Genomic DNA, 27,139 nt, shown 5'->3' on the forward strand with positions numbered 1-27,139 from the left:
TAAACAAGTAAAGGTGCATTTCTGTCTCTGAAATACCTTTTTCCTCACTGGACCCTCATGGATACAATAGCCATCATTAACTACAGCAATACCAGGATGAACTAAATAAAATTTATATGATATATAATTTATATTTATACAATATATGTAATATATTACATTACATATTGCTCTCATTCAGTCATCAATATTTCCCTTCCCTCCTCCCCCACTTTCACTTCCCTCTACTCTACAGATCTTCTATTTACCTTTAGTTTTGTTTTTTTTTAATTAGTATCTTGTTGATATACATAATGGCAGGATTGACTATGGTATATTCATTTATGTAATAGGAAAGTTAAGTCAGATTCTATATTTAACGTGTATGAAGGAACCATATCTGTCCTACTTTCTGTCCCAGTCCCTTCATTGAGCTTGCAAAATACTATGAAATCTCACACACACACACACACAAAAATCTTAAATCTCCAGACTCAGAGAAGGTAACAAGATTGTTTTAGAGAAATGCTGGATAAACAGATTGTGGCATATTTGTTGGATATGTATTAAATAGTCATCATTCAATGTGTATTGAATGTGAGTGTTCCATGCAACCATGAAAAAGAATGCACTATAGCATAACCAAAGGGATGAATTTCTTAGACATAATATTAAACAAAAAAAAAAACGAAACCCAAAGAAGTACGTACTGAATGCATCCATTGAATATCCATAACATTTAAAAACAGGTGAAACAATCTTACAGTGATAGAGTAATGGTTATTGTCGGGCACAGCAGCACACGCCTCTAATCCCAGCAACTGGGGAGGCTGAGGCAGGAGGATCACAAATTCAAGGCCAGTCTGGGCAACTTAAAAAGACCCTGTCTCAGGGGATTTAGCTCAGTTGGTAGAGTGCTTGCCTCACAAGCACAAGGCCCTGGGTTCAATCCTTAGTACCACCAAAAAAAGAAAAGAAAAAGATCTTGTCTCAAAATAAAAAAATGAAAAAGACTGGGGATCTAGCTCAGTGGTTAAAAAAAAAGAAGATTGTATTTTTAGTGGGAGATCAGTAACTGGAAGAGGAGACAAGAGAGCCTTCTTTTTTTTTTTTAATATTGTTTTAGTTGTGGATGGACCCTTATTTTATTTTATTATTTATATTCAGTGCTGAGAACTGAACCCAGTGCCTCACACATGGTAGGCAAGCACTCTACTACTGAGCCACAACCCCAGCCCCAAGGGAGCCTTCTGAGAGCTGGAAACCAAGGGAACCTTCTGAGAGCTGGAAATACATTAAATCAGATGCTGGTTACATGGATGAATACTAATATAAGAATTTGTCAAGTTATACACTTAAGATTTGTGATCTTAAAAAAAAAAAAAAAGCAATACAAAATGCTTGGTCCACAGTTGTCATTAAGAAAATATTTACAGAATACATGGATATAGGACTTCAGCTCTCCAACTCTGTTTCATTTATTTCATTGGTAATACTAGAAGTCTAAAAACTTTTTGATGTTAAACAATGTACCCAAGCAACATACAAAGTTTAAAAACACATCTACTCAGAGTAATGTAGTTTAGTTCTACCATAAACAAAACACTGTATACCTTGTATTTAAACTACTTCATATTTCTGAAACATTCATTTTGTATATACATCTATATATTTATAAATCTATTCAAAGATTTATTTTAATCACATAAATATTGATTACCCCTTTCAAGTACTCAAGTGGACATGGTAGAGGATACCCAGGAGACAGGTGCCACCTTCAGAGGAAATTAGTCTCTGGGTCTGCTGTTTATAGAAGACAGAACACAAATGCAGGCCAAGGCCAGACTGGTCAACTTGGAAAGTGGGACAGATAAAATATACAACACTCATCAATATTCCCTGTGAAATTTTATTTCATTACTACTGACTGGCAATTCTTTTAGTCCATCAATGTATTGCTCATACAAGGTGCAAATTTAAAAGAATGTGTAAGGCTGATTGTACAGGCTCACTTCATGCTAATCTCCACATCCTAATACAAAAAGTTACAGCTACTAAGCATTTTTACATCAGGAAGACAGATCATTTGTTTTGGTTATGTTGATGACAAGTAACATAGCTATTTCACAGTGGATTGGGGTGACATTTCAGGATCATGCACTAGGCTTGAGCCACTTGGCTTTTCTGCAGTTGCCCTTTCCCAACTATATTATCTACCTGCTAAGTGTGTACTTCCTTCTTCATTTATTCATTCAGGACTCAAATAATTGTACTCCTACTATGTATTGGGTTTTTATATTATGTGCAGGAAATGAAGAAATTTAAGTCACAGCCTCTTCCAAATTTATGGCATGTCCTGCCCCTAGTTTCTTCCTCCTGTTCATAGTTCCACTGCTTATTTTTTATCAGTTCAGACTATTGCTTGTGACATGAAGTGACCTCAAGTGGCCTTTTTCTAAGTCCTAATGCTTTGCCTTTCAGCATCAGTTAAAAAAAGCAGCAGCATCTGGATCCTACTTCCCAATAAAATGCCTTTCAACAGCTCAAAGCAAGGTTGTTTGTTTTTTTTTTTTAATTTGGGAGTGTTTCAAGTCCAACTTAGTTTCTTTATTTACCTCCTGTCAGCTTGCTAACCAGGGAGCAACAACTCCACTATCTGTAGACTGCTTAATAACTATATAGTACCAATCTGGGAGCAATAGATTAAGGCCTCTTTCCAAATGCCATGTTTTAAGATTTCAGTTAGAAAGACCTTCACTGCGAAATTTGTTTTGGCTATTTTAAATCAGGTTTTGGCCTTCTTATTCAGGGAACAAAAAATTAGCCTCTGGCTTTCCTGCCTCCTCCACTTCTGGCTTTAGGCCATATGATCATACAATTGTAGTTTTTCAGGCAGACAGAAAATGAGAAACTGACCAATGTAGCCTCAGTGGCAATAATCACATCAAATCTGTAACAGGAATTATGAATACTGCTATAAAAATCAATTTTTAAAGGTCACCTCCCATAAGTGGGGAGGGAGGGAGAAAGTGCTGGGCAGAGATATTGGCCAAATTATATTGTTATATTGTGTATTGTGTGCATGTATGAATATATAACAGCAATTTCTATCAGTACAATTATAGGGCACCAATTTTAAAATGTGGGGATAAACATGTCACCTCCCATTTTATAAAGCATAGGTGTCTCTTGCTTCCTTCCTCTGTCATCCTTTGTCCAGTTCTTTGAAAGTTCTGTGTCCAAAAGGCATCAGACAATGAGTTGCCTTGGGTTTTGTCATCTACAGGTAATTATACTAAAAGGTTATAGTTGTAGAAATTATTATGCTTGCATAAATTATGCATTCTAGAGCAGAAGGGTTTTGCTGGAAAGCGTCACTGTTAGACATGATTTGCATTTTTTACTAGATACTTTTCTTTGGTCTTTGAAGACAAACATGTTAAGGATGCCTTTGTACATCAACAGAAAAGCAAAACACAAAACAGTCTGTGTGCTTGAGTACTTTTTCTTAACAAGACAGATATTGCTTTAAAACAGGGTTTGTCTGCGCTGCAGGAGCCAATCTCTTTGGAGCTGTTAGGGTGAGGGAGCAGGACAGAAATGAAACTTTTTGTGCTGTCCGTCTGTAATTAAAAATATAAATGCTGTGGTCGGAGGTGTAGCTCCGCAATAAACATGCTTGGCATGCACCAGGCCCTGGGTTCAATCCTCAGCACACACACAAAAGAATAAATGAAAAATGTCATAAGATCAAATCTTGTCATAAAAAGCATCTGGAATTAAAATTTACTGCGAATTAATTTTTTTCTTTTGCATGCTGTTCTTTCTGAGGCCCTTGCACTGCTAGTGCTGAAGAATGTGCTTAGTTGGCCTACTGAATAATCCAGTAGAGTGGGTATCCCATTGAGGTCATCTCTAGCTGGGGTTTCATGGGATGGAAGAGATGGACTCCTGACCGGAGCTGGCGCCGCAGGGGACACCACCTAGAGTTGGAAGAACCTGCCCTAATCCAGCGCATCAGGAAGCCAGGTAGGCCAGATGTGAGTAGCTGGCATCCCAGGGCCTGCCCTGGCTGTTGTCGGCTTGAGACTGGTCTGAGCCGCCTCTTCCGGGCTGCTTTAGAAGGTTGCGTTCAGGTGGCGAGAAGTGTGGGCGTTTGGGGACAAAAGTCGTTGGCAGCTCAGTTTTGAGTCACTAACGTGCTAGAGGGCCGGGCAGCTAGGCTGCAGCACCTGGGTCAGCCGCACGAGCTTAGCACCTGGACTGGCAGCGTCTCGGACAATGCCAGTCACCCGACCCGGACTACGGCTCCCGGCGTGCTCTGCTCCCTTTGGCCTAGCCGGGCAGCCCGGGGTGCACTGCGCAGGCCAGCCTGACAGCCGGACACCCAGCTCCGCTGGCTCCACTCCCCGCAAGGAACGCCGGCCTTCTCTCAGTCTTCCCGGGAACTCCTCTTTATCTCAAAAGCCTAGGACTCAGCTCCACAAATGGAAAGCAGCTTCCTAAAGTGAACACTGTAGTCCACGCCAGCCAATACACTGAGCGGATTAAGGCCACGTGACAGTAGTGAGGCGGTGCTCTGATCTCTATGGTTCTCGGGGGATCGCTAGAGGGCGTGTGGTCCAGTGGAGGACTCCCTACATTCTTCCTCCATTACCTCACTGCCTCCGGTGGCTGCTGGGATACCGGAGGACTTGGGTCCCGGCTCGACTCAGTCCTCCAGCAGCCCGGGGAATACTCCAATTCTTCCCGGCCGCCGCCGCCGCCCCGCCGCTTCTTCCTCCGCCCGCTCGCCGGCCTCCTTCGCCCCGCCCGGTCTGCGCCTCGCGTCCGGCCAGCCAGCCGGCCCGCTTCTCTCGGGAGCCCCCACCCAGGCGCATGGCTCCATGAAGCAGGAGGAGGAGAAGGCAGAGCGCGAGAGGTCCCGTCCGCCCCGGCCGCGTCTGGGCCAGGAGAAAAGGTGGGAAAGTCGGACTGCGCCGCGCCCTCCTTCTGCCTCGCCACCGGTCCAGGCCTTTCTTGGGCCGTCATCGCCGGATCCCCCAGGCCTGCTTATGCTGGTGCGGGCGGAGGGACCGGGAGTGGGTCCCCAGGATCCTGGAGCGAGGGTCCCGGGGCAGCGTGGGGGAGGGGCTGCCAGGCGCGGAGCAAGGAGCGGGCGGGGCCTCGGGCCGCGTGTCCCGGCTGAGGGCAGGGGGTCGTGAGTCAGTGTGAGGGAGCGGTGGGCGGTCGCGCCTGCCCCGGGCCGCGAGGCAAAGCTCCAGCTGCAGCTATGTTTCTGCACTCCCTCCAGGAAACAGTCTCGGGTCTGTGTAAAGTTTGGTGGTCTCCGGCGCCGCCTGGCGGCCCCCACCCACTGTCCCGCCGCCCCCCCCCCCCGCCCGGCGTCTGGATTCCACCCCCGCGGCTCGGCCCAAGCTGCTCTACCCGTCGCTCTGTGGTCTCCCCAACTCCCCAGCGCCCGGTACTCTAATGTCCCACATCCCTTTTACTTACCTTTTCACCTTATCCCTCTGCCTGCTTTGCCCCTCCCCGCCCCGGCCTCTCCTTTCCCCACAGTCTTCGTCCTTTTCTTGCTTAACTCTCTTCATAAGCGCGCTCTTTTCTCTTCTCCTTTTTTTTCCAACCCCACCCGGAGTCCCTCCTTCCACATTCACCCCATCTCTTTTCCTACTATCTCTCTACCTTACACTCTGGGTTTATATCTCTCCTTCCCGGGTTGTGGGTTTTGCCCTTCATTCCTTGCCCTCCTCCATTCTCTGTCCTGATCTGAACTCCTTCCTCTCTTTGCCATGCTCCTTCACCCTTATCCCTCTGGGCCTATCCTTTTTCACTGCCCTCTCCTAGGATAGAGTGGGTGGGGCCTGGAGTCTCCTGTTTACATCTTGGGAATAGCTAAATTCTCTACTACTGGGGATTGGGGAGAGTTGATGAAGAGGTTATGAAGAGATTTGTGCAAGACTAAGAGTTACGATGAATGACTCTTAGCCACACTTCCCATATTCTTCTGGTGTAATAAGATGGCCTGCTCTCAGGTCCCTGGCCCTGGCACGTTGTTCAGTAATTATTCGGTACTTTTTGCAGAGGATTTGAGAGTATATTTGTATCTGAAACCATTGGAGAGCCTCGAAATGGTATTTCCTGGCCTGAAAGCAAGTTTTGACCTAAATTGGTGGTGGGGGGGGTTAATGTGTGTCTCATGTTCAAGTTCAATACAACCTTTGATCCTCAGTGTCCTCCCTTGGCGATGACACTCAGAATGAGGTGATTCAGGATATAGGACTGTTGTTGCTGCCTAATATTTAGCATTTGAAATGTTTAAAAAGTCAGGAGAGCCTGTTCTCTAGCTGTTTTCTTTTTCCAAAAATGACTCTGTTGTGTTGTAATTTTTCAAAAAACTAGCCCTGACTCTATACTACCTGGATTTTGTATGTTTCACTCCACTTGCCTTTCCATCTTAGGTACAGGAAGAAGGAATGGAATTGGAAGGAAGAAAATTCATTCCAGAGACAAAATAGCTCCCCTCCTCTGTTGTAGCTGTTCCTCTGGCAATACAGATTTCTGTTTCAGTGAGTATTAACTTGGACATATTTGAAGTGGAATTTTATTGCCGTTTTTGGTTTTAGACCTGGTTTGGGTTTTAGAATGTAGGTGTATTTTGTTCACTTGTATTTCTGTTACATGAAGTTTTTCTAACTTGGTCTTTTTATAAGTAACTTGAATGTGGAAAGACAAGTTAATTTTCCGTAAACCCACTAGAGTGGCCTACGTGGTGGTATAGAATTACATTTTCATTTCCAGTTTAGTTCCTTCCCATATTTATATTATATTGTATTATATATTTATTTATTAGTACTGGGGATTGAACCTAGGGGCACTTCACCACTGAACCACATCCCCAGCCCTTTTATTTTGAGACATGCTCTTGTTATGTTGCCTAGGGCCTTATTAAATTGCTGAGACTAGCCTCAAACTTGCAATCCTCCTCCCTCAGCCTCCTGAGTCGCTGAGATTATAGGTGTGCACTGCCATGCCCACCTCCCCTAATTACTCACTTTTAAGACAAAGAGGTTGTCTTAAATCTCAGGTTAATTAACTCAGATGTTAATGCAGTTCCTAATCAATTATTGGTTCTTATTCATACAGTTTTATTCCTCAGAAATTTTTGGAACATTTTGCTCTAAATTTTCTATGGTGATATTATGTTCTTGAAATCCCATTGCAGATATGAAAATGATTTTAATTCTTTGTAAACTTTAAAGTTCTGGAAAAAATGTATTACTAGGCAGTATTGCTGGAACTGGGGATATAACTGGAAGAACTTGCCTAGCATATGTGAAGCCTTAAGGTTATATAATCAGCACACTGAGAATCATTTTTTTCTACTAATGATAGTATGCTAACACTTGTAAGAGTTTTTCAGAGTGCCTTGCATCTCATCAGAGCCTCCCTCTGTGAGGGAAGCAGGGGACAAACGTTTTCATTTTATAAATGAAAGAACTGAGGCCCAGATTGATCTGGCATTTTACTGTAGGTCACATAGAAAGGAGAGAATGGGCTAAAAACAAAAATTTTAACTCCTGTATTTCAGGTTTTTTTCTTTAAGCTAGGTTGATGTGAAATGTGCAGTTTTGTGCATTTTTAAAATACATAAAATTTAAAAGTAATTGCTTAGGTAGATCTGTATTTGTGGGAAAATATTCATGCATCAGTGTATGTATGTGTGTGACTAAATTTTACAGAAGTGATTAGTTGGAATGGTTACCAGAATGTATGTGGGTTTTTCATCTGACTATTTTCTGGAATAATTCCATAAGTAGGCCAGAATTATAGCTTAGGTGCTATATCAGTGCCTATCATATAATTATTAAATTGAATTTCAACTTGACTCTGTGTCATAAAGGAAACAACAGCCTGTTCTTGTCTGAGAAAGGGTTGATTTTAGTAGACATCTGTTAAATAATAACAGAAGAAAATGCAAAAACCCATTTTTTTCTTTACCTTTCCCCACCGCTCTCAAATCTTTATGAGGTCATGGTTTTGAGGGTTGTCTTTAAAAGGTGAATATAGCCAGGTGTGGTGGCACATTCCTGTAGTCCCAGCAACTTGAAAGACTGAGGCAGGAGGATGGCAAGTGTGAGACCAGCCTCAGCAATTTACTGAGACCCAAAGCAACCCAAAGCAAGATGCTGTCTCAAAAATAAAAAGGGGTAGGGATGTGACTCCTTGGTAAAACACTCGCTGGGTTCAGTCCTTAGTGCCGCCGCCCTCCACCCCCCCCCAAAAAAAAAGGCAAATGTAGATTTAGGTGAATGTTGGTTTCTTTCCTTTCTCTACTAGACTTTTATAGATATTTTAATTGGATTATTGAAATGTGATTACTTTGGCAGAGAGTTCCATTAGTATTCAGTGGGCATCAAGAGGTCCGTAATAATAGTATATTTAGCAAGTATAGTTTCTTTTTAGTGTATAGCCTTAAATGAAGATCCTTTTAGAATAGTTTTTTTCTTTTTAAGACAGTGTCTCCCTAAGTTGCTGAGTCCCACCTCAACTTTTTGAGTTACTGGGTACCACCATGCCTAGCTATAATAGAAGTCTTAAAAGTTTTAGACAGCCCACAATTCTTTCTTTATGTTTTCTAGCATCTCAGAATGAAAAGAAACAGTGGATGATTTATTAGAAGGCATTACCTTTCAAAGAGTACTGAAGTAATAATCCCATGTTAATTATATACTCTTTTAGACTAAAAGGTGCTTAATAGAATCATATTTTGAGAGCATTTATTTCTCTAGAAATGCTAAGAACTTTTTTTTATAATTTTGCTTTTATTAGTAGGGATAGTGGTAGTATTAGAACTGACAGACAATAAATAGATAGTTGTTATGTGCCAAAAGATGCCAGGTACTTTCTATGTCTATTCACTTAATGCTCACAAATAGCCCTTTGCGGTGGTAGGTTCACAGAGATGTGACAACTTGCCTGAGTTTGCACTCAGATTTTACCCATCAGAGTTTGGATTTGAGCAGTTAGACTGTCTCCCCAAAGCTTTGGGTCTATCCTCTGAAGATGGGAGCTGCTCTGGAAAGACATCAGTTTGTCATTTTCAATGGGCTTAGTAGCCTTATAAGGGATCCACAGCAAGGGAGAAAGGCCTCTCTACTTAGCCAGCCCTGTCAGTCAGGGCATCCTACATTGATTTCTCAGTACTGGTCTTGATACCTTGTCTATTAATATTAACAATTTATGAGAAGTAATTGGTATTAATCCCTGAAATCATAAATTGCCACCCAGGCAAATAAACACTCCATTGGGTCTCTTTGAAGTGCTTCTTTATTCAAAAAGCAAAAAAGAGAATTCTTCTCAAATGCAGTTTGCATTATACAAGTCTGTCAAAGGAAGGCCTTGAGCCACCTAAGTGGCACCTGAGGCCAGGTATAGGACTCAACAGATACTGGTGTGTTTTAGCAATGACAACAGTTACTGGTATAAATTGGACCAAGAAGTGCATTTAGGTGGTGGTTGACCTAATTTTTAGAATGAATTATCCACATTGTCTATCCATTTTGCTGTGAATAATTAATTATTAAACTGTCCCTTGGTTACGGCTAAATAGAGCTGGCATTGTTGATAAGAATAGCTACTTATACAACATGGACCCTGTTATTATATATAATACACTAATAAAAACATTTAAAAAAAAGAATATATACTTAAAAAGTGCCTCCTGGGAGCTAGGGAGATAGCTCAGTCGGTAGAGTGCTTGCTTTGTAAGCACAAGGCCCTGGTTCGATCCCCAGCACCCAAAAAAAATAAAAGTGCCTCTTGAATCTGAGGGTATATAATTCAGACACACACAGATTCTGATACTCCATAGTCGGCTCATAGTGGAATCAAAACAAGTGTGTTTTTTTCTTAAATGTATTTCCTAGATGTTGATGGATCTTTATTTTATACATTTATTTTTATGTGGTGCTAAGAATCAATCCAAGTGCCTCACACTTGCTAGGCAAGCACTCTACCACTGAGTCACAACCCCAGCCCAAGTTTTTGTTTTTTTTTTTTTTTTTTTCTTTTTTAGGCAAACTTAAATAACATTATTAGAAGTTTATTGGTGACAATCTGCAATTTTGTGGTTGTTATGGTATATACTATATGTAGGCAACCATGTTAGGTGTTGTGAAAGAAAGCAGATGCCTCTGGCCTCTCCGGCTCAGGGTGATGAGGTCACTGCTGGTTGAATTTCTAAAGTAGCATTGTAAGCTGACTAGCAGAGCACTGTGGTCAGTTATCCACAGAACCAAAGAAGTACTCACCAAGTGGCCTTTGTTGTGGACCTAATGAAGCTCAGGACACATCAGATAAAGGAGTGTGCCCTGTGAGAGCTGAGATGATGAATACCCAATAGCATATTAATGAAGTTGTGACCTTCAATACCCAGGCCCACTTGACTTTGAAATATGCAAGGTTAAGAAGTCTTGAGAGGCAAAACAGTGAATTCTGTTATTTCCCCAGCTTTTTGTTAAAATATGGGTATTGCCTCCATGTGGTGAAAATCCAATTTTAGCTAGTGTGTTCTCATTGATTGTTCTAAAGTAAATGCACAGCAGGAAAAGATCACTGCTTCTGGTTCTTGAAGTGACTCCGGAACTTAGCATTGCAAGTGACCCAGCGCAAAGACCTGGAAGGGTTTCCATGGTGTGCGTTTTAATCAAGAATTTGGTGCATGTTTTAACCAAACAAGAGTTTTTATGCCTGAGACCACTTATTGCAGAGGAATCAACTCTATAATAACTTGTACTTTGGTTAAAGTGCCATCACTGGTAGTTTTTATGAAATTTGGGAAAGGATAAGAGCAGTTTCACCAGCAGTTTTAGAAGAGATAGGTTATGCCATTCAGTAGAGTTTGTTTTTAGCTGGTCAGACGGACAGTTGTGCTGTTAAAATAGTATTATTCTGAAGTGTCGTAAGCTATATTCTCAGACACCTCCTGCCAAGCTACTGGCACCTCAGATTTAGACAGTACCTGGTCCTTGTTAGACAGTACCTGGAGCTGAGTCTAGAACTTTGTCGGGATGAGATGTCTACTTTGTTGGGTTATAAGAGTCCCAAACCTAAAGAGAACGTTTTGATAAAATTGGTAGACAGCAGTTTGTGTTATCATCAGCATCTAATTTACTGTATATTCTTTTTTTTTTTAAGATAGTATTGATCTCAGTCTTAAATTTGTTTTGTTTATTTAGTTTTTTATGTGGTACTGGGGATCAAACTCAGTGCCTCAAGTGTGCTAGGCAAGCACTCCACCACTGAGCCCCAACCTCAGCCCCACTGTATATTCTTTATATGTGATTTATTTGGTATTTGCTTATGATGGCTGATAAGTAAAATATCAGCTGCTTTAAAAACTGCCTTCAGCCAGTCGTGGCTCATTCCTCTAATCCCAGCAACTTGCAAGGCTGAGGCAGGAGGATCACAAGTTCAAAGCTGGCCTCAACAACTTAGTGAGGCCCTATCTCTAAATAAAATATTTTAAAAAGGTGGCAGGGATGGGGGGTATTGCCAGGATTGTGGCTTAGTGGCTAAGTGCCCTTGGGTTTAATCCCCGTACCAAAAAAAAAAAAAAAAAAAAAAAAAAAGTAAATAAAAAAGAACTCGCCCTCAGTATAAGCCAGTAGTAGGATTGGAGGTGGAGACAGTAGGTAATATATATTGAGCATAAATGAAATAGATGGATTGACCATATGTTGAACCTTATTAAAGCTGGGAATTGGGTTTGTTATACCTCTCTACATTATTTTTTAAATTTTCTGAGGTTTATATAACATACTTTTTTGGGTTAGGGGATTAGGGATTGAACTCAGGGGCACTCAACCACTAAGCCACATCCCCAGCCCTATTTTGTGTTTTATTTAGAGACAGGGTCTCAACGAGTTGCTTAGCACCTCGCTTTTGCTGAGTTTGGCTTTGAACTCGAAATCTTCCTGCCTCAGCCTCCCAGTCGCTGGGATCACAAGCAGGCGCCACCATACCTGGCTCCAAAATACATTTTTAAAGAAATAGACAAGGTGACACTGAGTTGCTGAGGTTCACCTTGAACTTGAGATCCTCCCATTTAAGCCTTAACAATTTGCTGGAATTACAGGTGTGTACCATCACACTCAGCTTTCTAATATGTTTTTGATGCAGAGGATCTCTAACGCTGCCTTTTTTTTTTTTTTTTTTTTCTCCCCGCGGTACTGGGGAATCGAACTCAGGGCCTTGTGCTTGCGAGGCAAGCACTCTACCAACTGAGCTATCTCCCCAGCCCTCTAACCCTGCTTTTGACTGAGATTGTCAGTTTGTTTGCTTAACCACCTCCCAGAGAAATGCCTTGACCTAAAGAGCCACGAGATTTTGGTTGGTTCTATGCATGTCAAATTATATTTTGGAAGGGTGTGGGGAAATTGGTAAATGTAAACTAGGTATCAATTATAATCATGCCTGATGCATAATTGATTGCACATGGGTTGTACAGTCAGGTGTTCTTATCTGCAATAGAATGCTTTGAAAGTCTCCTCTGTAGCTCAGTGAGGGAGCTGATATCACCAGTTAAGGAACACCTGAATTGTTACCACCATCTAATGACATTTGGCTTTTCCTTCAGGTATGATTTGGTGTAATGAGACTGTTTTCATCCCTTGTCTTTGAATCTTTGAATTCTGGGACTCTCGAGGCAGAGTTTTGGGGCCCTGTTTACCTTAATGAAATGCCAGGTCTCTGGGGAGTCCTTCTTCATCTAACCTGTGTCTTAAATCCTCAACCCACAATTATGTACAAGGTGGTGAGAACTCATACCAGTGACTTCCAATGTGGACTCATGACAGGCCCCAGTGTGAGTACCTAAAATTTTCTGGGTGATATCTGGTGTTGTCTTTGGGCTTGAGGTTTTGATATATTTTTTTCCTGATCCCTTTTTGTTGACAAGTTACTGTAAATCATTAGATTAGTGCACCCTAGAATCTGCTTTTTTAATCCTATCCTTAGAAAAGGTTCTCAATCCAGTGGCTGTTAATTGGCAGTTTCATTCCTCTGAGTGTCTGGTGAGAAGACCCAAAGCCTTGAAGTCTGACAGATAGATGTTAGTCCAAGTCCTAACTCTGCCACTTAATGGCAGTATGACTCTGGGTGGGTTTTCTTGCTTTACTGATCCTGAGATTCTGCCTCTATAAAATGAGGGTAACATTGTCTACATTCCTGAAAGGTTAGAGGAGTCTGAAATCCTAATTGAATCCTGTGCTCCTTGCAAACACTGCCCTAAGCCTGAGTGCATAGCCAAATCCTTGCTATCTAGGAATTGCTCTCCTAAGAAATAGTGGAATAAGAACCCAGATGATAAATTTTTAACATGAGCCAGACACTGCTTTAAGGCACACACACACACACACACACACACAATCACATTTAATTTTCTCAACCTCAATCAGCAATTATTTTTGTTTTTCCTACTTTGAGGAAACTGATTCTGAGAAAAATTAGTCATGGAGGAACTAGGATTTGAATTCAAGCCTATTGCCTCTTGAGGAGGCAGCTTTGTTTGTTTCCCCTTATTCTACTAGGGATTGAACCCAGGGCCTTATTCATGCGGGGCAAGCAATCTACCACTGAGCTACATCCCTGACCCTTATTATTTTGAGACAGCGTCTTACTGAGTTGCCCAGGTTGGCCTTGACCTACTATCTTCCCACATCAGGCTCTTGAGTCACTGAGATTATAGTCACGTGCCACAGCCCATTGCAGTGGTATGCACCTGTAATCCCAGCGATTTGGGAGACTGAGGCAGGAGGATTATAATTCACAGCCAGCCCCAGCAACTCAGCAAGGCCCTCAGCAACTTAATGAGACCCTGTCTCAAATTTAAAAGGCTGTGGATATAGCTTAATGGTAAAGCACACTTGGGTTAAATCTCTAGAACAAAAAAAGTGGAGAGGTGTGTGCCACCACACCATTTGGAAGCAGCATTTTTAACCAAGACATTCTGCTCCCTCTTTTGGCTAAATAAGACAGTGATATTCATGCCCAGAAACAATCTAGTCATTTGACCGTTTTGTTATATCAAAGTATGTAAGGGTTTCTCCAACCTGAGCAAGACTGGGAAAGCTTAGTGGCAAAAGCACCTCTAGGTTCAATCCCAGTACGAAAAAAAAAAGGAGCAGCCCCTGTTTCAAGCCAGACATTGAAGTGTACAAGTTAATCCCGGTGATTGGGAGGCTGAGGCAGGAGGATCACAAGTTTGAGGCCAGCCTCAGCATCTTAGTAAGATTCTGGTTCAAAATAAAAACCAAAAATGACGGGTTGTAGCTTAGTGTTAAAGTGCTGGGTTCAGCCCCCATTACTAAAAAGAAAAAAGATAAGCCAGTGGGGCTGGAAATGTAACTCAGTGGTAGAGTCTTGCCTGGAATGTGCAAAGCCTTAGGTTCCACCTCCAGACCACAAAATAATAAAAATTTAAAAAGAGACAGTTCTGGCTGGGGAGTTCCAGCTACTCTGGAGGGTGAGGCAGGAGGATTGTTCAAGCCTAGTTCAAGATTGGCCTGAGCAACATAGTGAGATAGATCCCTGTATCAAAATAAAAGTTATGTGCTATATGTCCAAATTTCAGAGAAAATACAAATGTATATGTGTATAGCCAAAGCAATAACAAATAAAATGACTTGAGAACAAAGTTTAACTTTCTCAAGTCCACAAATTTTACAAGCCTTCTTATTATCAACATTGAAATACCTAGATCTATTTTTCTGATTCTGCTGAAGGTTGGTACTCTTCAGACAACAGAAAAGGGGCCTTTGGCTTTTTAAGGGGGGAAAAAATAGTAGAAGTACATTCCTTCCTCCCCTCAGATCATCAGATGGGATGCTCTGGTCCCCCAGCCCAGGTGATGCTGCATTTTGTTAAACTGGGTGGCTTTGTATCTCTTTGCCTGGCTATGACAGGGCAGAAATGGCTACCTCACAAAAGGACTATGAAGCTTGGGTCATTTGTGTAAATAAAGGTTTCCAGTAGGTTGCAAGGTTTTTTTTTTGTTGTTGTTGTTGTTGTTGCTTTATTTGTTTTGTTTTGTTTTGTTTTATTTTTGTTTTTTGTTTTTTTTTTAATAGGGTTGTGAAAGGATAGAGATGTATAGAAATTGGAGAGAGTTCAAAGGGGAACCAAAGAAAATGAGGGAGGGGTTAGTAAGGAGGAGCTGTGTAGACACACAGTTGGGAGCCTTGTGTTAGAGGGTGTGCATTTTTCAGAATGACAGCTAACTACTTTTCATCTTCACTCCTGTCTGAGACTGAAATTACACAGATTTAAGTTAGTGATGAGAAAAATGCCAAAAGGATGTGGTTAACAAGGAAAAGCCTGAAAGTTCCTCTGAAGTTCTTTAAAATCAGGATGGTTCAATTTGGAGCCTCTGAAAAAGGTAGAGAAAGCAACCTAAGCCTGTTGGTTAAGGGCGGTCTTCCAGTTGGTCTTGAAGTGTTCTCATCCAGCTGCATGCTGGCCCTGCTTTTCTGCCCTGGGTGCTCTAAGGAAGGGGAACCTTCTTATTTCCTGCCACTGTCGTGGTGGCTGTAAACTTGATGGGAAATAAAAAAATAGAAGCCCTTTAGGAAAAGTTGAGAGGTCTCTGGTCAAGAACTCAAGGTCTCTTCTAACCCTCTTGGTCTACAAACCTTATTGACCATATGACCTGGAGGTTCAGGTGGAAAGAGAATTTGACGACTCTTACCTGACCGGTGTGGACTCTGTCTCTTTAATTTTTGTGCTCTCCTTTTAACCATTCAAATTTGTATCTAACTATTCTTTTTTGGGTTAGGGTTCTGCAGTATTCCAGACCACGAGCACCAAATCAGGATGGGAAAAAGACGTTGTGTTCCTCCACTTGAGCCCAAGTTGGCAGCTGGCTGTTGTGGGGTCAAGAAGCCCAAATTATCTGGAAGTGGAACTCATAGTCACGGGAACCAGTCCACAACTGTCCCCGGCTCTAGTTCAGGACCTCTTCAAAACCACCAGCATGTGGACAGCAGCAGTGGACGGGAGAATGTGTCGGACTTAACTCTGGGACCTGGAAACTCTCCCATCACACGAATGAATCCCGCATCGGGAGCCCTGAGCCCTCTTCCCCGGCCTAATGGAACTGCCAACACCACTAAGAATCTGGTGGTGACTGCAGAGATGTGCTGCTACTGCTTTGATGTACTCTACTGTCACCTCTATGGCTTCCCACAGCCACGACTCCCTAGATTCACCAATGACCCCTAGTGAGTAAATTAGGTGTTGGGTACACTGAGGAGGGCATGGTAGCATCTTTCTCAGGTCATTTTCTTTAGAGTGTCTGGTGCTTATAAAACTTTAACATCGTCTGAGCAAAGACTAATGGGAAGAGAGTGATGAACAATGTCCAGATATATTTAGAACAGTCAATGGATTCAGTAAGGAAGGAGGCTAGGTTATATTTGAAGTAGGTATAGGTTTGTTGTTAACGTAATGTTCAGGACATCAGGGGCGTTTCGTTCTTGGCTTTTCTGTTGGTTCATGTGACAGTGGGTAGTCATCTAACCTTTTGCATGGAAAATTGACACCATCACACCATTGGGGTCTCTCCCTAGTAGTGTTGAAGTCCAAGTGAATTGGGAATGGCCAGACAAGAGACTAGGAGCTCTCATTCATTGAAGGCTAATGCTCTTACTTAGGGTCACCTCCACTGTATCATCTGAAATACCATGGTATCCCATAGGGCCACTAATACCCCATTAGGGAAGGTCAGAATAGGCTTCACTGGTTTTTATTTCAGGGATATTCTTTGTCCTAAGACCTCTAAAGGTGGTCAGTGACATCAATGAGCAATATATATGTATATATTGGCGGGGGGGGCACTACCAGGGATTGAACCCAGGGATGCTTAACCATAGAGCCACATCCTCAACCCTTTTTATTTTTTATTTTGAGACAGGGTCTCACTAAGTGCTTAGGGCCTTTAGTTTGCTGAGGCTGATTTCAAACTTGGAATCCTCCTGCCTCAGCCTGCTGAGTTGCTGGGATCACAGGCTTGCGTCACCACGCCTGGTTAATGAGTAGTATTTCTAAAGTACAAGTAAACAGGAATAAACTCATATCAGTTTTCTTTCTCGAAACTGGAAGCAGCTGGACTGATATGTAGCTCAGCAGTAGAGTACTTACCTAGCATGCATGAGGCTCTGGGTTTGATTCCCAAAACTGCAAAGAAAGAGAAAGAACGATGAACGAGCAGGCAGCTCTGAGCTAATTTGAAAAACACCAGTGCTTTTGGTTTTTTGTTTTTAGGGAATTGCTTTTGAAGTATTCATTGATCTAAGATCATTCATTGCTCAACTTTCGATGCCATGGTAGAGCTGTACAGAACTCTGGACAAGGAATTGGGGGACATAAAGAAAATTCCTTGCCTTCAGGAGACTTGTCATTGAGTTGATAAATTACACACACACAGAGATAAATAGTAGTTGCCTCTGTGTGTCAATCTGAGTGAGGAAATGTGGAGGAAAAATGTTCTGACTTTTTAGGGATGTCTTACCATGAGGTACTGTGTTCAGAAAACTCCTAACTGAGCAGGTGCAGATCTCAAGCCTGGTTAAGATACAGGTGTCCTGTATAGGAAAGGGACTTGGGATTGGAACAGCAGGTAGTGGAGTAGCCTTGAGTGTAGAGTTCAGTTCAGGGCTTTGTATTTTCACCCTGTGGTAGTAGAGATCTTGAGAGGTTTTGAGTAGGTTTGGGGACAGAAGCTTTGGTTGACACTGTGCAGGTTCTTTATTGGAAAGAAATGGTGAACAGTCTGCTGGAAGCCTTTGTAACAATGATCAAAGAAGTAGATAACTAGCATTCAAGTTGTTTTTGAGAAGTGATTAACTCAATAATCTAAAAGGGTAGTAGACTTCAGAGTGTGAATGGATCACAGGAGGAGGGGGCTAGCACTGAAGCTTTTTCTAAAAAAAAAAATCTGTCACTGTCAATCTGATAAACCTTTGCCTAGGAACAGAAATGACAACTTCTGCTAATAAAAAGCTTTCTCAAGAAGGTATTTTCTTTTCTGAAAATTTATGAACAGGAAATATTTGTAGTTTCCCAGGAGCAGTTATAATTATGGAAGAACATGGGGTTGCAGAGAAAGGTATGCCATCATGAAAGATGGAGCTAGGTGACATGGCTAGCCGTAAAAGCAGTGTATGAGGAGAGAATATGGAGAATTAAAAGAAGAAAAAGTTGAATTCTGGGCAAGGAAGAGGAAAATAGCCCATAAATGTGGTGTCAGAGTGAGTTAAAACTGTCAATATAAAGTGTAGGAAAGGTTGTGTAGAAAGCCTTTCTTCATGAAAGGTTTCTGTTTCTAGCCAGAACTGAGCAGCTTACAGAAAGCCAGAGTTTTTCAGATGGCTGGCAGTTCAGAAAATTCTTTTGGGCAGTCACAGAAATAAACATTATCCATGATTAATTTGGGGCTGGAGAATGTTTTGTGTTTTGCTTTTTTTAGTCCCCTCTTTGTGACGTGGAAGACAGGGCGGGACAAGCGGCTTCGTGGCTGCATTGGGACCTTCTCAGCCATGAATCTTCATTCAGGACTCAGGGAATATACGTTAACCAGGTAATGACACTGGACATTAAGAACTGTATATAAATTGTCTAGATTGGAAACAACCTCCCTAATCTTTCTTTTAAGTGATACATTTTGAGCATTCCCTTTTTGGTAAACAGGAAATGTAAGGAGTTTTATCTGGTGAGTTACTCATCAGTTCCTATATAGATAGATACTACTAACATATTGATATTGATGATTGATAGATGCACTCTGCATAACTCAGGATATGCAGACTATGTGAGCTCTATGGCTTGTGATGGCTCTCAACTCAGAGCAACCTCACTTAATGTTTTTTGTCCCCCTCCAGTGCACTTAAGGACAGCCGATTTCCCCCCCTGACCCGAGAGGAGCTGCCTAAACTTTTCTGCTCTGTCTCCCTCCTTACTAACTTTGAGGATGCCAGTGATTACCTGGACTGGGAGGTGAGAACAGCCGCATTTGGAACTCTGCATCTCTCGTTGCATTTGGGTTCGGGTTAGTACATGGTAATGTATCTCCTTCATTGAGAGAGGGTCTAAGAATGTGAAAGCTGAGTTTGGAACCAAATATGGGCAACATAAGTGACAAAAAGTGCTACTCAATTAGAAGTAAGAGGAAATGTAAATGTAAAGGCTTTCTTCTGCTGGACACAGTGGCACATACCTGTAAACCTAGTGACTTGGGAGGCTGAGGCAGGAGGATCTAAAGTTTGAGTCTAACCTGGGCAACTTAGCAAAACCCTGTCTCAAAAAATAAAAAGGGCAGAAGGTGAAGCTCAGTGGTAGAGCGCCCCTGAATTGTCACCAGTACAACTAAAAAATGAATAAGTAAGTAAATAAAGAAAGACTGACTTTCTTCTCCCATTTCTTCCACTCTATCCTACCTCCTTCCACATCTAATAAGAAACAATGACCAGGTGCAATTACTTGGAAGCCTGAGGCAAGAGAATCACAAGTTCCATGGCAAAATGAAAAAAAGGCAAAAAAAAAAAAAAAAAAAAAAGCCCTCAGTTCAATCTGCAAAAAAGAAAGAAAGAATGAATGGAATAACACAATAAAAAATATTCCAGATTCCTCTTGGCAGGCTCTTGAATATAGTTTTGTTTGGATGTGGCCTCTATACCTCAGAGAAAGAGTTAGTCATGGAAAGTAAGAAGTTCTCTTTTCCCAGAAGGGTCAAGCTGGTCAGGACGGTGTTGATTTATATGTGGGTGACTAAGTTCCATTAGAATAAGTAAATGCCATTTACTTAATTGTGTTTTTCTGTAGGTAGGGGTCCATGGGATTCGAATTGAATTCATCAATGAAAAAGGCGTCAAACGCACAGCCACATATTTACCTGAGGTTGCTAAGGAACAAGGTGAGTTGGATGAATGGGCATTTAATAGTCAGCACCATTCACAGCTGTGCCAGCCCAAAGGCAGGAAAGTAAAGTGGGTCGTCTTTCAGCCCAACTGCCTCTGAGAATGAATGCCTTTCTTTCTCTTAATGCCTGTCAGATTCCTATAGGATAAGGGCAAACTCCCAAAAAAAATGTAGGAGTTGGGAAAAAGGAAAGGGGAGATACTTCCCTCATTCACCTGCTGTTCAAACTCTTACCTTGAATTCATTCTGACCACATTATAGAATTCATTAAAAAGGGAAGTTGCCTTTCTCAGTGGGTATCGAACATTTGATCCTGAATCATTATTAAAGTGTTAACTTGGTAAAGGGCAAAACATACTTCTCATTGTTTTTAAAGAACTCAGTAGTTAATGAGTTCTTAAAATGGGAACATCAAAGGTAGGAAGTAGTTTGGTCAGGTTTTCTCTTTAAAACATTATCTAGAAGAATGCCTTTAAATGTTGCTTGTGCTTTCTGTGATATGTAACCCAGTTTTCTTTCTTTCTTGGAATTAGTCTGTTTTTGAAAATAAAATGTGAAACACGGTTTTGGTTGGGTGTGAACCTGGAATAGAGAAAAATATCCAGTTAAGTATATTAATGAACTAATATACGGAAGCGATTGCCTTGTTGGTTACCATTGTGGTTGTGTTTACATTTTTTTGAAAGCAATGGGGATGTGTTATAAAAAGGAACCTTTTAGCTACCTATGTGAGGTCATAAATCTAATATCTTTCTGTATAAGGAGGCACACCAAAAGTGTTTTTTAGTAAGATTAAAATAATTTAGGTAAACAATCCAGAGTTGATTGAGAAAATAAAAAAATTTGGTGTATCTTATATGGTAATTTTAGGGGGGTCTTGTTTTTTCAATTTGATGTACTTGGTTTTATCTTAAAAATTTGCAAGAATGACTCAACAGTGTATTTGTCGTGAACAACTTTTCCATCCTCCCTAAGGGAACATTTTCCTTCCTGCTGACAGTTCTCTATCATAGATAATGGGACTTGTAGAAATCATCAAAACTGAAGGAAGGCTACTCCTTTGGAATATAAGCTGCAGAATTTAAATTCCATTCTTTCCTAATTGGGCATAGTGATTCCCACCTGTAGTCCCACTGCTCAGGAGACTGAGGCAGGTAGATCACTTGACCCTGGGAGTTCAAGACCAGCTTGGGCAACATAGTGAGACCTTGTCTCAAAATAAAAAGTCCCTCCTCTTCCATAGAGAGGCCCTGGTTATCAGCATGAGGCCAAGTAGCATGAAACCGAATTCATTCCTTGATAGTTACACTGGGTAACCTAACAGGAAGAACTCAGAAGCAAGGAACAGCCATTATGGCTGTCCTGTATCAGAGTCTCCACTGGACAATCAGTGAAGCATATGGGACTCTAGGTATATAGGTTAACGCCCAGGGCTTCCTCTGCCCCAGCAGATTTGCCACTTCTTGAACATGTTTGTCTTCTACACTGGCCATATTTGAGCATGTCACACTCCTGTTTGGTTGTGTACTGACCTCAGTATGGCCTCTCTTTCTCAGACTGGGATCAGATCCAGACAATAGACTCCTTGCTCAGGAAAGGTGGCTTTAAGGCTCCAATTACCAGTGAATTCAGAAAAACGATCAAACTCACCAGGTAAGCCGCTATCTTATTTTCCTTGCCATTTTCATTAGTGGGGGTTGGGTAGAAGATACTTTTGATGGAAGGGGGAAGAAAAAGTTTTTTCTGCTGATATCTCTAAACCAAAGTAGTATGAGTGAGGTTGATGCTCTCAGGAAGCAGTGGCAGTAAAGGCAAAGACTCCTCCAGCATCCTGTGTGTCTCTGTAGCTAAGCTGATAGTGGATTGGGGCATAGTTTTAGGCCCAAGCACATTGAGTGTGTCCATTGGCCCGCATAGTTGGGAGGCTGAGAGGGAAGGCTGAAGGTAGGAGAGAAGGCTCCCAGTGTAGCAGTCCAAGGCCAGTTGAGGTATTACTTCTTATCCACTCATGCAGCCAGGTGCCTGGGAATGCAAAAGAGTCAGAAATACTTTTCACAGAGAGTTTACCCTGTTTGGGAACAGTATGTGTCTGTACTTCTATGGGGAGGCTGCCTAGTTTAGAATGCACATGGTCTTGGGGTCTGAATCCCCCCAGCTGAACCACTTACTAGCTGTGTGACCTGGGCCAATTATTCCACCTCTTTCAGCCTGTTTCCTGTCTGTAAGATGTGAATGATAATTCCTTAGGTTGTTTTAGGATGTGGTAAGGTAATGTATGGAGAATTTCTAGTGTAGGGCCAGGCAACATTGTAGGTGATCAATAGACGTCAGTTCTCTTCCCGTCCGTATTGTAATTGGAAGCACTGATAGGTTTAGCTTCTGTGGGCCTCTGTTGAGCCTCTGATTTGTGTAATGCTGAATAATCATGCTAGCCTCACAGGTTTGGAAGATAACCCAGTGTTTTTGAAATGCTTTGGATTCCAAAAATTAAGGGGCTGGGGGCGTAGCTCAGTGGTAGAGCACATGCTTAGCATGTGCAAGGCCCTGGGTTCAATCCCCAGCACCAAAAAATTAAAAAAAAAAAAAAAAAAAAAAAAACACTCTTCAATATTCAAATACAAAGCATTATTACTATTATTATTACAATTTATTTGAACAGCCATTTCCCTGTCAAAATTCAGGAATATTCACCTTGCAGTGGAGGAGTGATTTCAGTGGGAAAGAGATGGCTCTGGGTAAGGATTGTCACACCCAGCTCCTGTGGTCTGTAGTAGGCCTCCATAGGTTTGTAACACCCCATGCGTTGCATCTTGACTCATGGCTCTTTCCAGAGCAAAGCCAAAGTGCTATGAATTCTGTTCTGATAACCTTGTGATATGGCATATTCATCTGGGGATTGAGACCTGTCCCATATAGCCCAAGGATTTTTTAATCTGCTTCACCAGAATTGACCCAGAATTAGGTAATTGTGCCCCTTTTAGTTATAACTTGTTTGTTGTTCTGCAAATTAAGGTTGCACTCTGTCCTATTGATCTCATTTTAACATGAAAGTAGATATGCAGTTTACACTGGGTTTTGGTGCAGCCATCTTCCAATCTGCCACCCATGTAATTTGATCTTGAAATTCTTCATCCAGACCCCAGCAGCAGATTGCTTACGAGCAGCCTGATGATAAGCTTATGTAGCATTTAAAGGTGGGATGTGCCGAAGTACATTCTCAGGGGTGAATTGTGATTGTGCTTTTTCATCTTGTTCATTTGTAATAACAACATTGTTTTCTTGTGCCGTCTTTCATTTTCTGTAAGTAAGATTGCTCTTGGTCTTCCATTTTATTCTTTCAAAATGTGGAATAAGCTTTTGGTTTTTCTCTGCTGAGTGACTTTACAAAAGGAATTGTTTGGGGTTCCTAATACCCTTGCCTGTTTCCTTATACAGTTACCGAAGTGAGGAAGGTGACAATCAGTTACGCAGAGTATATGCTTCTCGACAGCACTGTTTCCAGAATGGCACTCTTCATGCCCCGCCCCTCTACAATCATTACTCCTGACACAAGGCTGCATGACCAGTCCCACCCCCCTGTGGCCACCAATGGCTATGACATCATTGGAGCAGATGCCTCCTCTTCCTGGTCCAGTTACTTCTATTACTGCACCATTTTATGATGCTAGCTTCCGTTGCCAAGTCTGCCCCCCACTGACTGAGGGGGGTGTGGGGTTAATTGAATGAAACAGAACTTGAGGGGCCCAAGCCTTATCTCAGCCTTTCCTCAATATGGGGTTCCGTTGGATTGGGGCTCCTCCATGACTAGAGAAAATCACTGTGTGGGTTCAGAAGACCCTGGTCTGGTGATTTGCCGCATATGTCATTGGTCACAACCTGGAAGTCGGAATTGATGATCCATGGAGGCTTACCCCCACACACCCCCACAGCCTCCCCAGATCAAGTAGGTGTATTCCCCTGGCAGTCTGGGCAACGGAGACCAACAAGAAACATTTTTAGGTTGTTTTAAATTCCTTTTTTTAAACTTCCAGTTTATTGCGTACCAAGAGTTGATCACAACCTCCTTGCTTCGTAAATGGACGCCATATTAGGGTTGAGCATGGGCACCATGAGTCCTTTGAGGCTCTTGGACAGAGACCATATCAAGATCGGAATCCCTTTGGATGGCGTTGCAGATCCCATTGCTCAATAAGTCGTGAAGGTTTTAATTCTCATCCCACTCTCAGTTGGATTTTCTGGCACTCTCCCTGCATCAAGTCTGCTGGTATTGAACAGAGAGCTCTGTGATGTAGCCTGCTGAGGAATGGAGCAGAGATGTCCCTGGAGGTCCTGATGTCATTGCTACGTGCAGGCATGATGGAGAGACCTCTTCCTCACCACCTGGCTACCTCACTCCTCTACTGGTAGCAGTGCCTACACAGCTGGATCTAGGTTCTCAGAAGCATATATGTGCAAACAGGTGATGGGTTGGGCTTTCAGAGGGCACATTGTCATAGGAGAGCATCCAGGTCTCTGGTTTTCTTTCAGGCAAATATCCTGAGGGACCTTTAAGCAGGGGAGTTCCTTTTCTAGTTTGCCTGAAGTGAGAAGACTGTTGATGTTTCAGTCCTTTATAGGACTTCAGAACAAAGCTGTGTAACAAGGTGAATCTGTAATCTTGCATACTATGCTGGGAATCTTCAACCCAGGAGGGCAAATTTCCCAATCACTTATTTTTTTTTCTGGGTCATTTAAACTTCCATATGACAATTCCCTTACCCATTGTTGCTAATTTCCAAATAGCCATCAGCAAGTTTTCCTCCCACTTGCCTTTCTTCACTTACTTGGTGGCAAAAGTCATAGAACTTGGGAGATGCTTTGAAAGCACTATCACGAAGGCACTGCTAAAGTGATTTACAGGAAGAGGTGGCCAGCTGGAAGAAAGGATCCTGAGGACTATACACTGGTTTCAACAACATGCTTAGAGAACTCTTAAATGGATTGGGTGTCAACCCAGTGAACATGTTTTGATTTAATTTATTTTTATTTTTATTTTTATTTTTTTAGAGTTTATGTGGTGATGGTATGGCTTTTCCAAAACAGGTGACTATTCAAGTCCTTCTGCTAGGAATCGGGGAAGGGGGAGCAGGGGCACAATCTAAGGGATGTGTTTCTAGGCATCATCCTCAGTTCCTGTGAAGGAATGGGAGAGGGTACAGGTTTGTGCTGCTGGCAAGGACCTGGGATATGTGGGGAAGACATGGGTGACATCAGGTTGCCCAAGCTGCTCTCCCCTCATTGCTGTGCTAGGTGGTTCTCATGGCCTACCACATTCCCCTGGCAATGTAAATGAAGGTTAAAGGTTTGGTTATGATTTCTTACTGCTGAGGATAATAAATGTCTTGTTACAAACAGATGTGATGACAGTTACTCTTAGGTGCCATGGATTGATGTCAGGGTGGTCAGCTCTAGACTAAGGCCACCCACCTCCAATTTGTACAACAGTATTGATACATAGGGCTACACTCATTACTGTTCAAGTGTTCTATGTTAAAAGTTGTGTTTAATTTCTAAAGATTAAAAAAAGCAAAAAAAATTGGTGCTAACTTTCACCCCTGAGCACGCTCAGTGAGACTGGTCATGCAAGCATTTACAGTGCCATGCTCCTCAAGCCTATTTTTCTCGTAGAAATGTTGCCCTATTGTCTTCCCAATGTATAATATGTATTTTATTTTATTTTATTGAGGGTGGGATAGGATACCTGCCATTTAAGAATATGAACAGAAAATTTAAAAACCCAAAAAATGGGGAAAAAAAAATCAGTGCACAAGAATCAGGCTGGTGAAGGCCAGCATCACACTGAAGTGGGCTCAGTGGTTTCTGGAGTGAAGAAGCCTTACTCCCTGCACATTCCCTCATGCTCCCAAAGAAGTCCAGCAATGGGAAAGCTAGGTTCCTTTTGCTTTGTCAAGGGGACTTGAGAATTAGCCAAGGGAAACTATAATGTCCTATAAGGGACACTGTTGGTGTCCATCCTGGCTGGGAGCTAGTCGGGAAGCGGTCTGGAAGTGTGTGGTCAGGATGACCTCATGGATGTATGTGGCAGGTGGCTCTCAGGAAAATATACCATCTGGATCATCCACACGGCAGCTTTGCATAGGGAGGTGACAGCTCCAAATGAACTGAACTGCCTTCCACATGCTTGACCAAAGCAGTGAAGAGGGTGTCCAGTACCTGTGAGTACAAGGGAGGTAGAGAAGGGGGAGTGTTTCCTGCCCAGTGTTTCCTTTGTCCTTGGGCTGCTGGAGCTGAACAGCATGGTAACCACTGTTATGGAACCAGCTGGACTTCACTGGCTTGGTTCAGAGTTTGTTTCATCCCTAGCTGTGAGTGCCTTTTGGTCTGGAAAGTTGGCTTGTCTCATAATACCCACAGCTAGGACATTCTCTGTAATTATGAATTGTCCTTATTTTACATTGAAAGAGGATGTCTGATCACTAGAGTTTGTCAGTGTTGGATTGTTTCCACTGTGAGGTTCTTAAACTTTTTCACTTATAATAAAACAACTCATGTTAGAGACCCTTTCCACATGAAAGGTTTGTAGTTGAAACGTTATATATATTTTACTGTTTATAATAAAAATCATCTATACAAATGAAGTCTTGGGTGTTAATTTTTTGCACAAGATCTGTTTTCCATGATATGTTAACATCTACAATTTCACTAACTGTTAATGTTATTTTCTATTGAGATTTCTGGAGCCTAGGGAGCTACTTGTTCTTTTTGTTTATTTTTGTTCTTATTTCCCTAAAGCAAGAGACTGTATGGCCTTCAGTGTGAAGACTTCAGACCAATTCTTTGTATTACACTTGGTTGCCTCTTGGCTATATAACTTCTGAGTGCAAATCATTGAACTCTTTAACGAAGTATTGTAGAGAATAAATCATAATGGGTAAAAATTGTTCATTGTCTGCCTCTCTTTTTGTAACCAAGTATGTTATTCAGCTTTCTCTTGCTGTAACAAAATGCCTGAAATATTCAACTCATTAAGTCCCAGATTTTCAAGTCTGCAAATATTTCAACAAAATTGACACAGGTTGCTTTAAAATAGGTTGGAAATCATAATTGAGAACTTATACTTCATTAATAACAAATACAAACCACCCTATAAATAGGACACTGGGACAATACAGTACCTGATAATTGA

General features: G+C 41.9%; 1 protein-coding gene across 3 annotated transcripts; it reads left to right on the top strand.

The window, feature by feature from the left end:
• The first annotated feature begins 4,636 nt into the window (after positions 1 to 4,636).
• Positions 4,637 to 26,893, top strand: Ammecr1l (AMMECR1 like). 3 transcript variants are annotated; one of them, XR_007107753.1, is made up of 8 exons: positions 4,637 to 4,939; positions 6,441 to 6,548; positions 15,815 to 16,259; positions 18,506 to 18,616; positions 18,918 to 19,032; positions 19,858 to 19,948; positions 20,487 to 20,557; positions 21,510 to 21,599. XR_007107753.1 is itself a non-coding variant. In XM_047545531.1 (7 exons), the coding sequence occupies exons 3-7, from the start codon at positions 15,853 to 15,855 to the stop codon at positions 21,608 to 21,610; spliced, it is 825 nt and encodes a 274-aa protein (XP_047401487.1). In that variant the 5' UTR covers positions 4,637 to 4,939; positions 6,441 to 6,548; positions 15,815 to 15,852; the 3' UTR covers positions 21,611 to 26,893. The 3 variants fall into 3 exon arrangements, 1 of the variants encoding a protein (XP_047401487.1); XR_007107754.1 differs by lacking the exon at positions 20,487 to 20,557 and having other exon boundaries at positions 18,918 to 19,084; positions 21,510 to 21,524; XM_047545531.1 differs by lacking the exon at positions 20,487 to 20,557 and having other exon boundaries at positions 21,510 to 26,893.
• Positions 26,894 to 27,139: the final 246 nt, after the last annotated feature.

Source organism: Sciurus carolinensis, chromosome 3 (assembly GCF_902686445.1).
Source record: "Sciurus carolinensis chromosome 3, mSciCar1.2, whole genome shotgun sequence".
Classification (NCBI taxonomy): domain Eukaryota; kingdom Metazoa; phylum Chordata; class Mammalia; order Rodentia; family Sciuridae; genus Sciurus; species Sciurus carolinensis.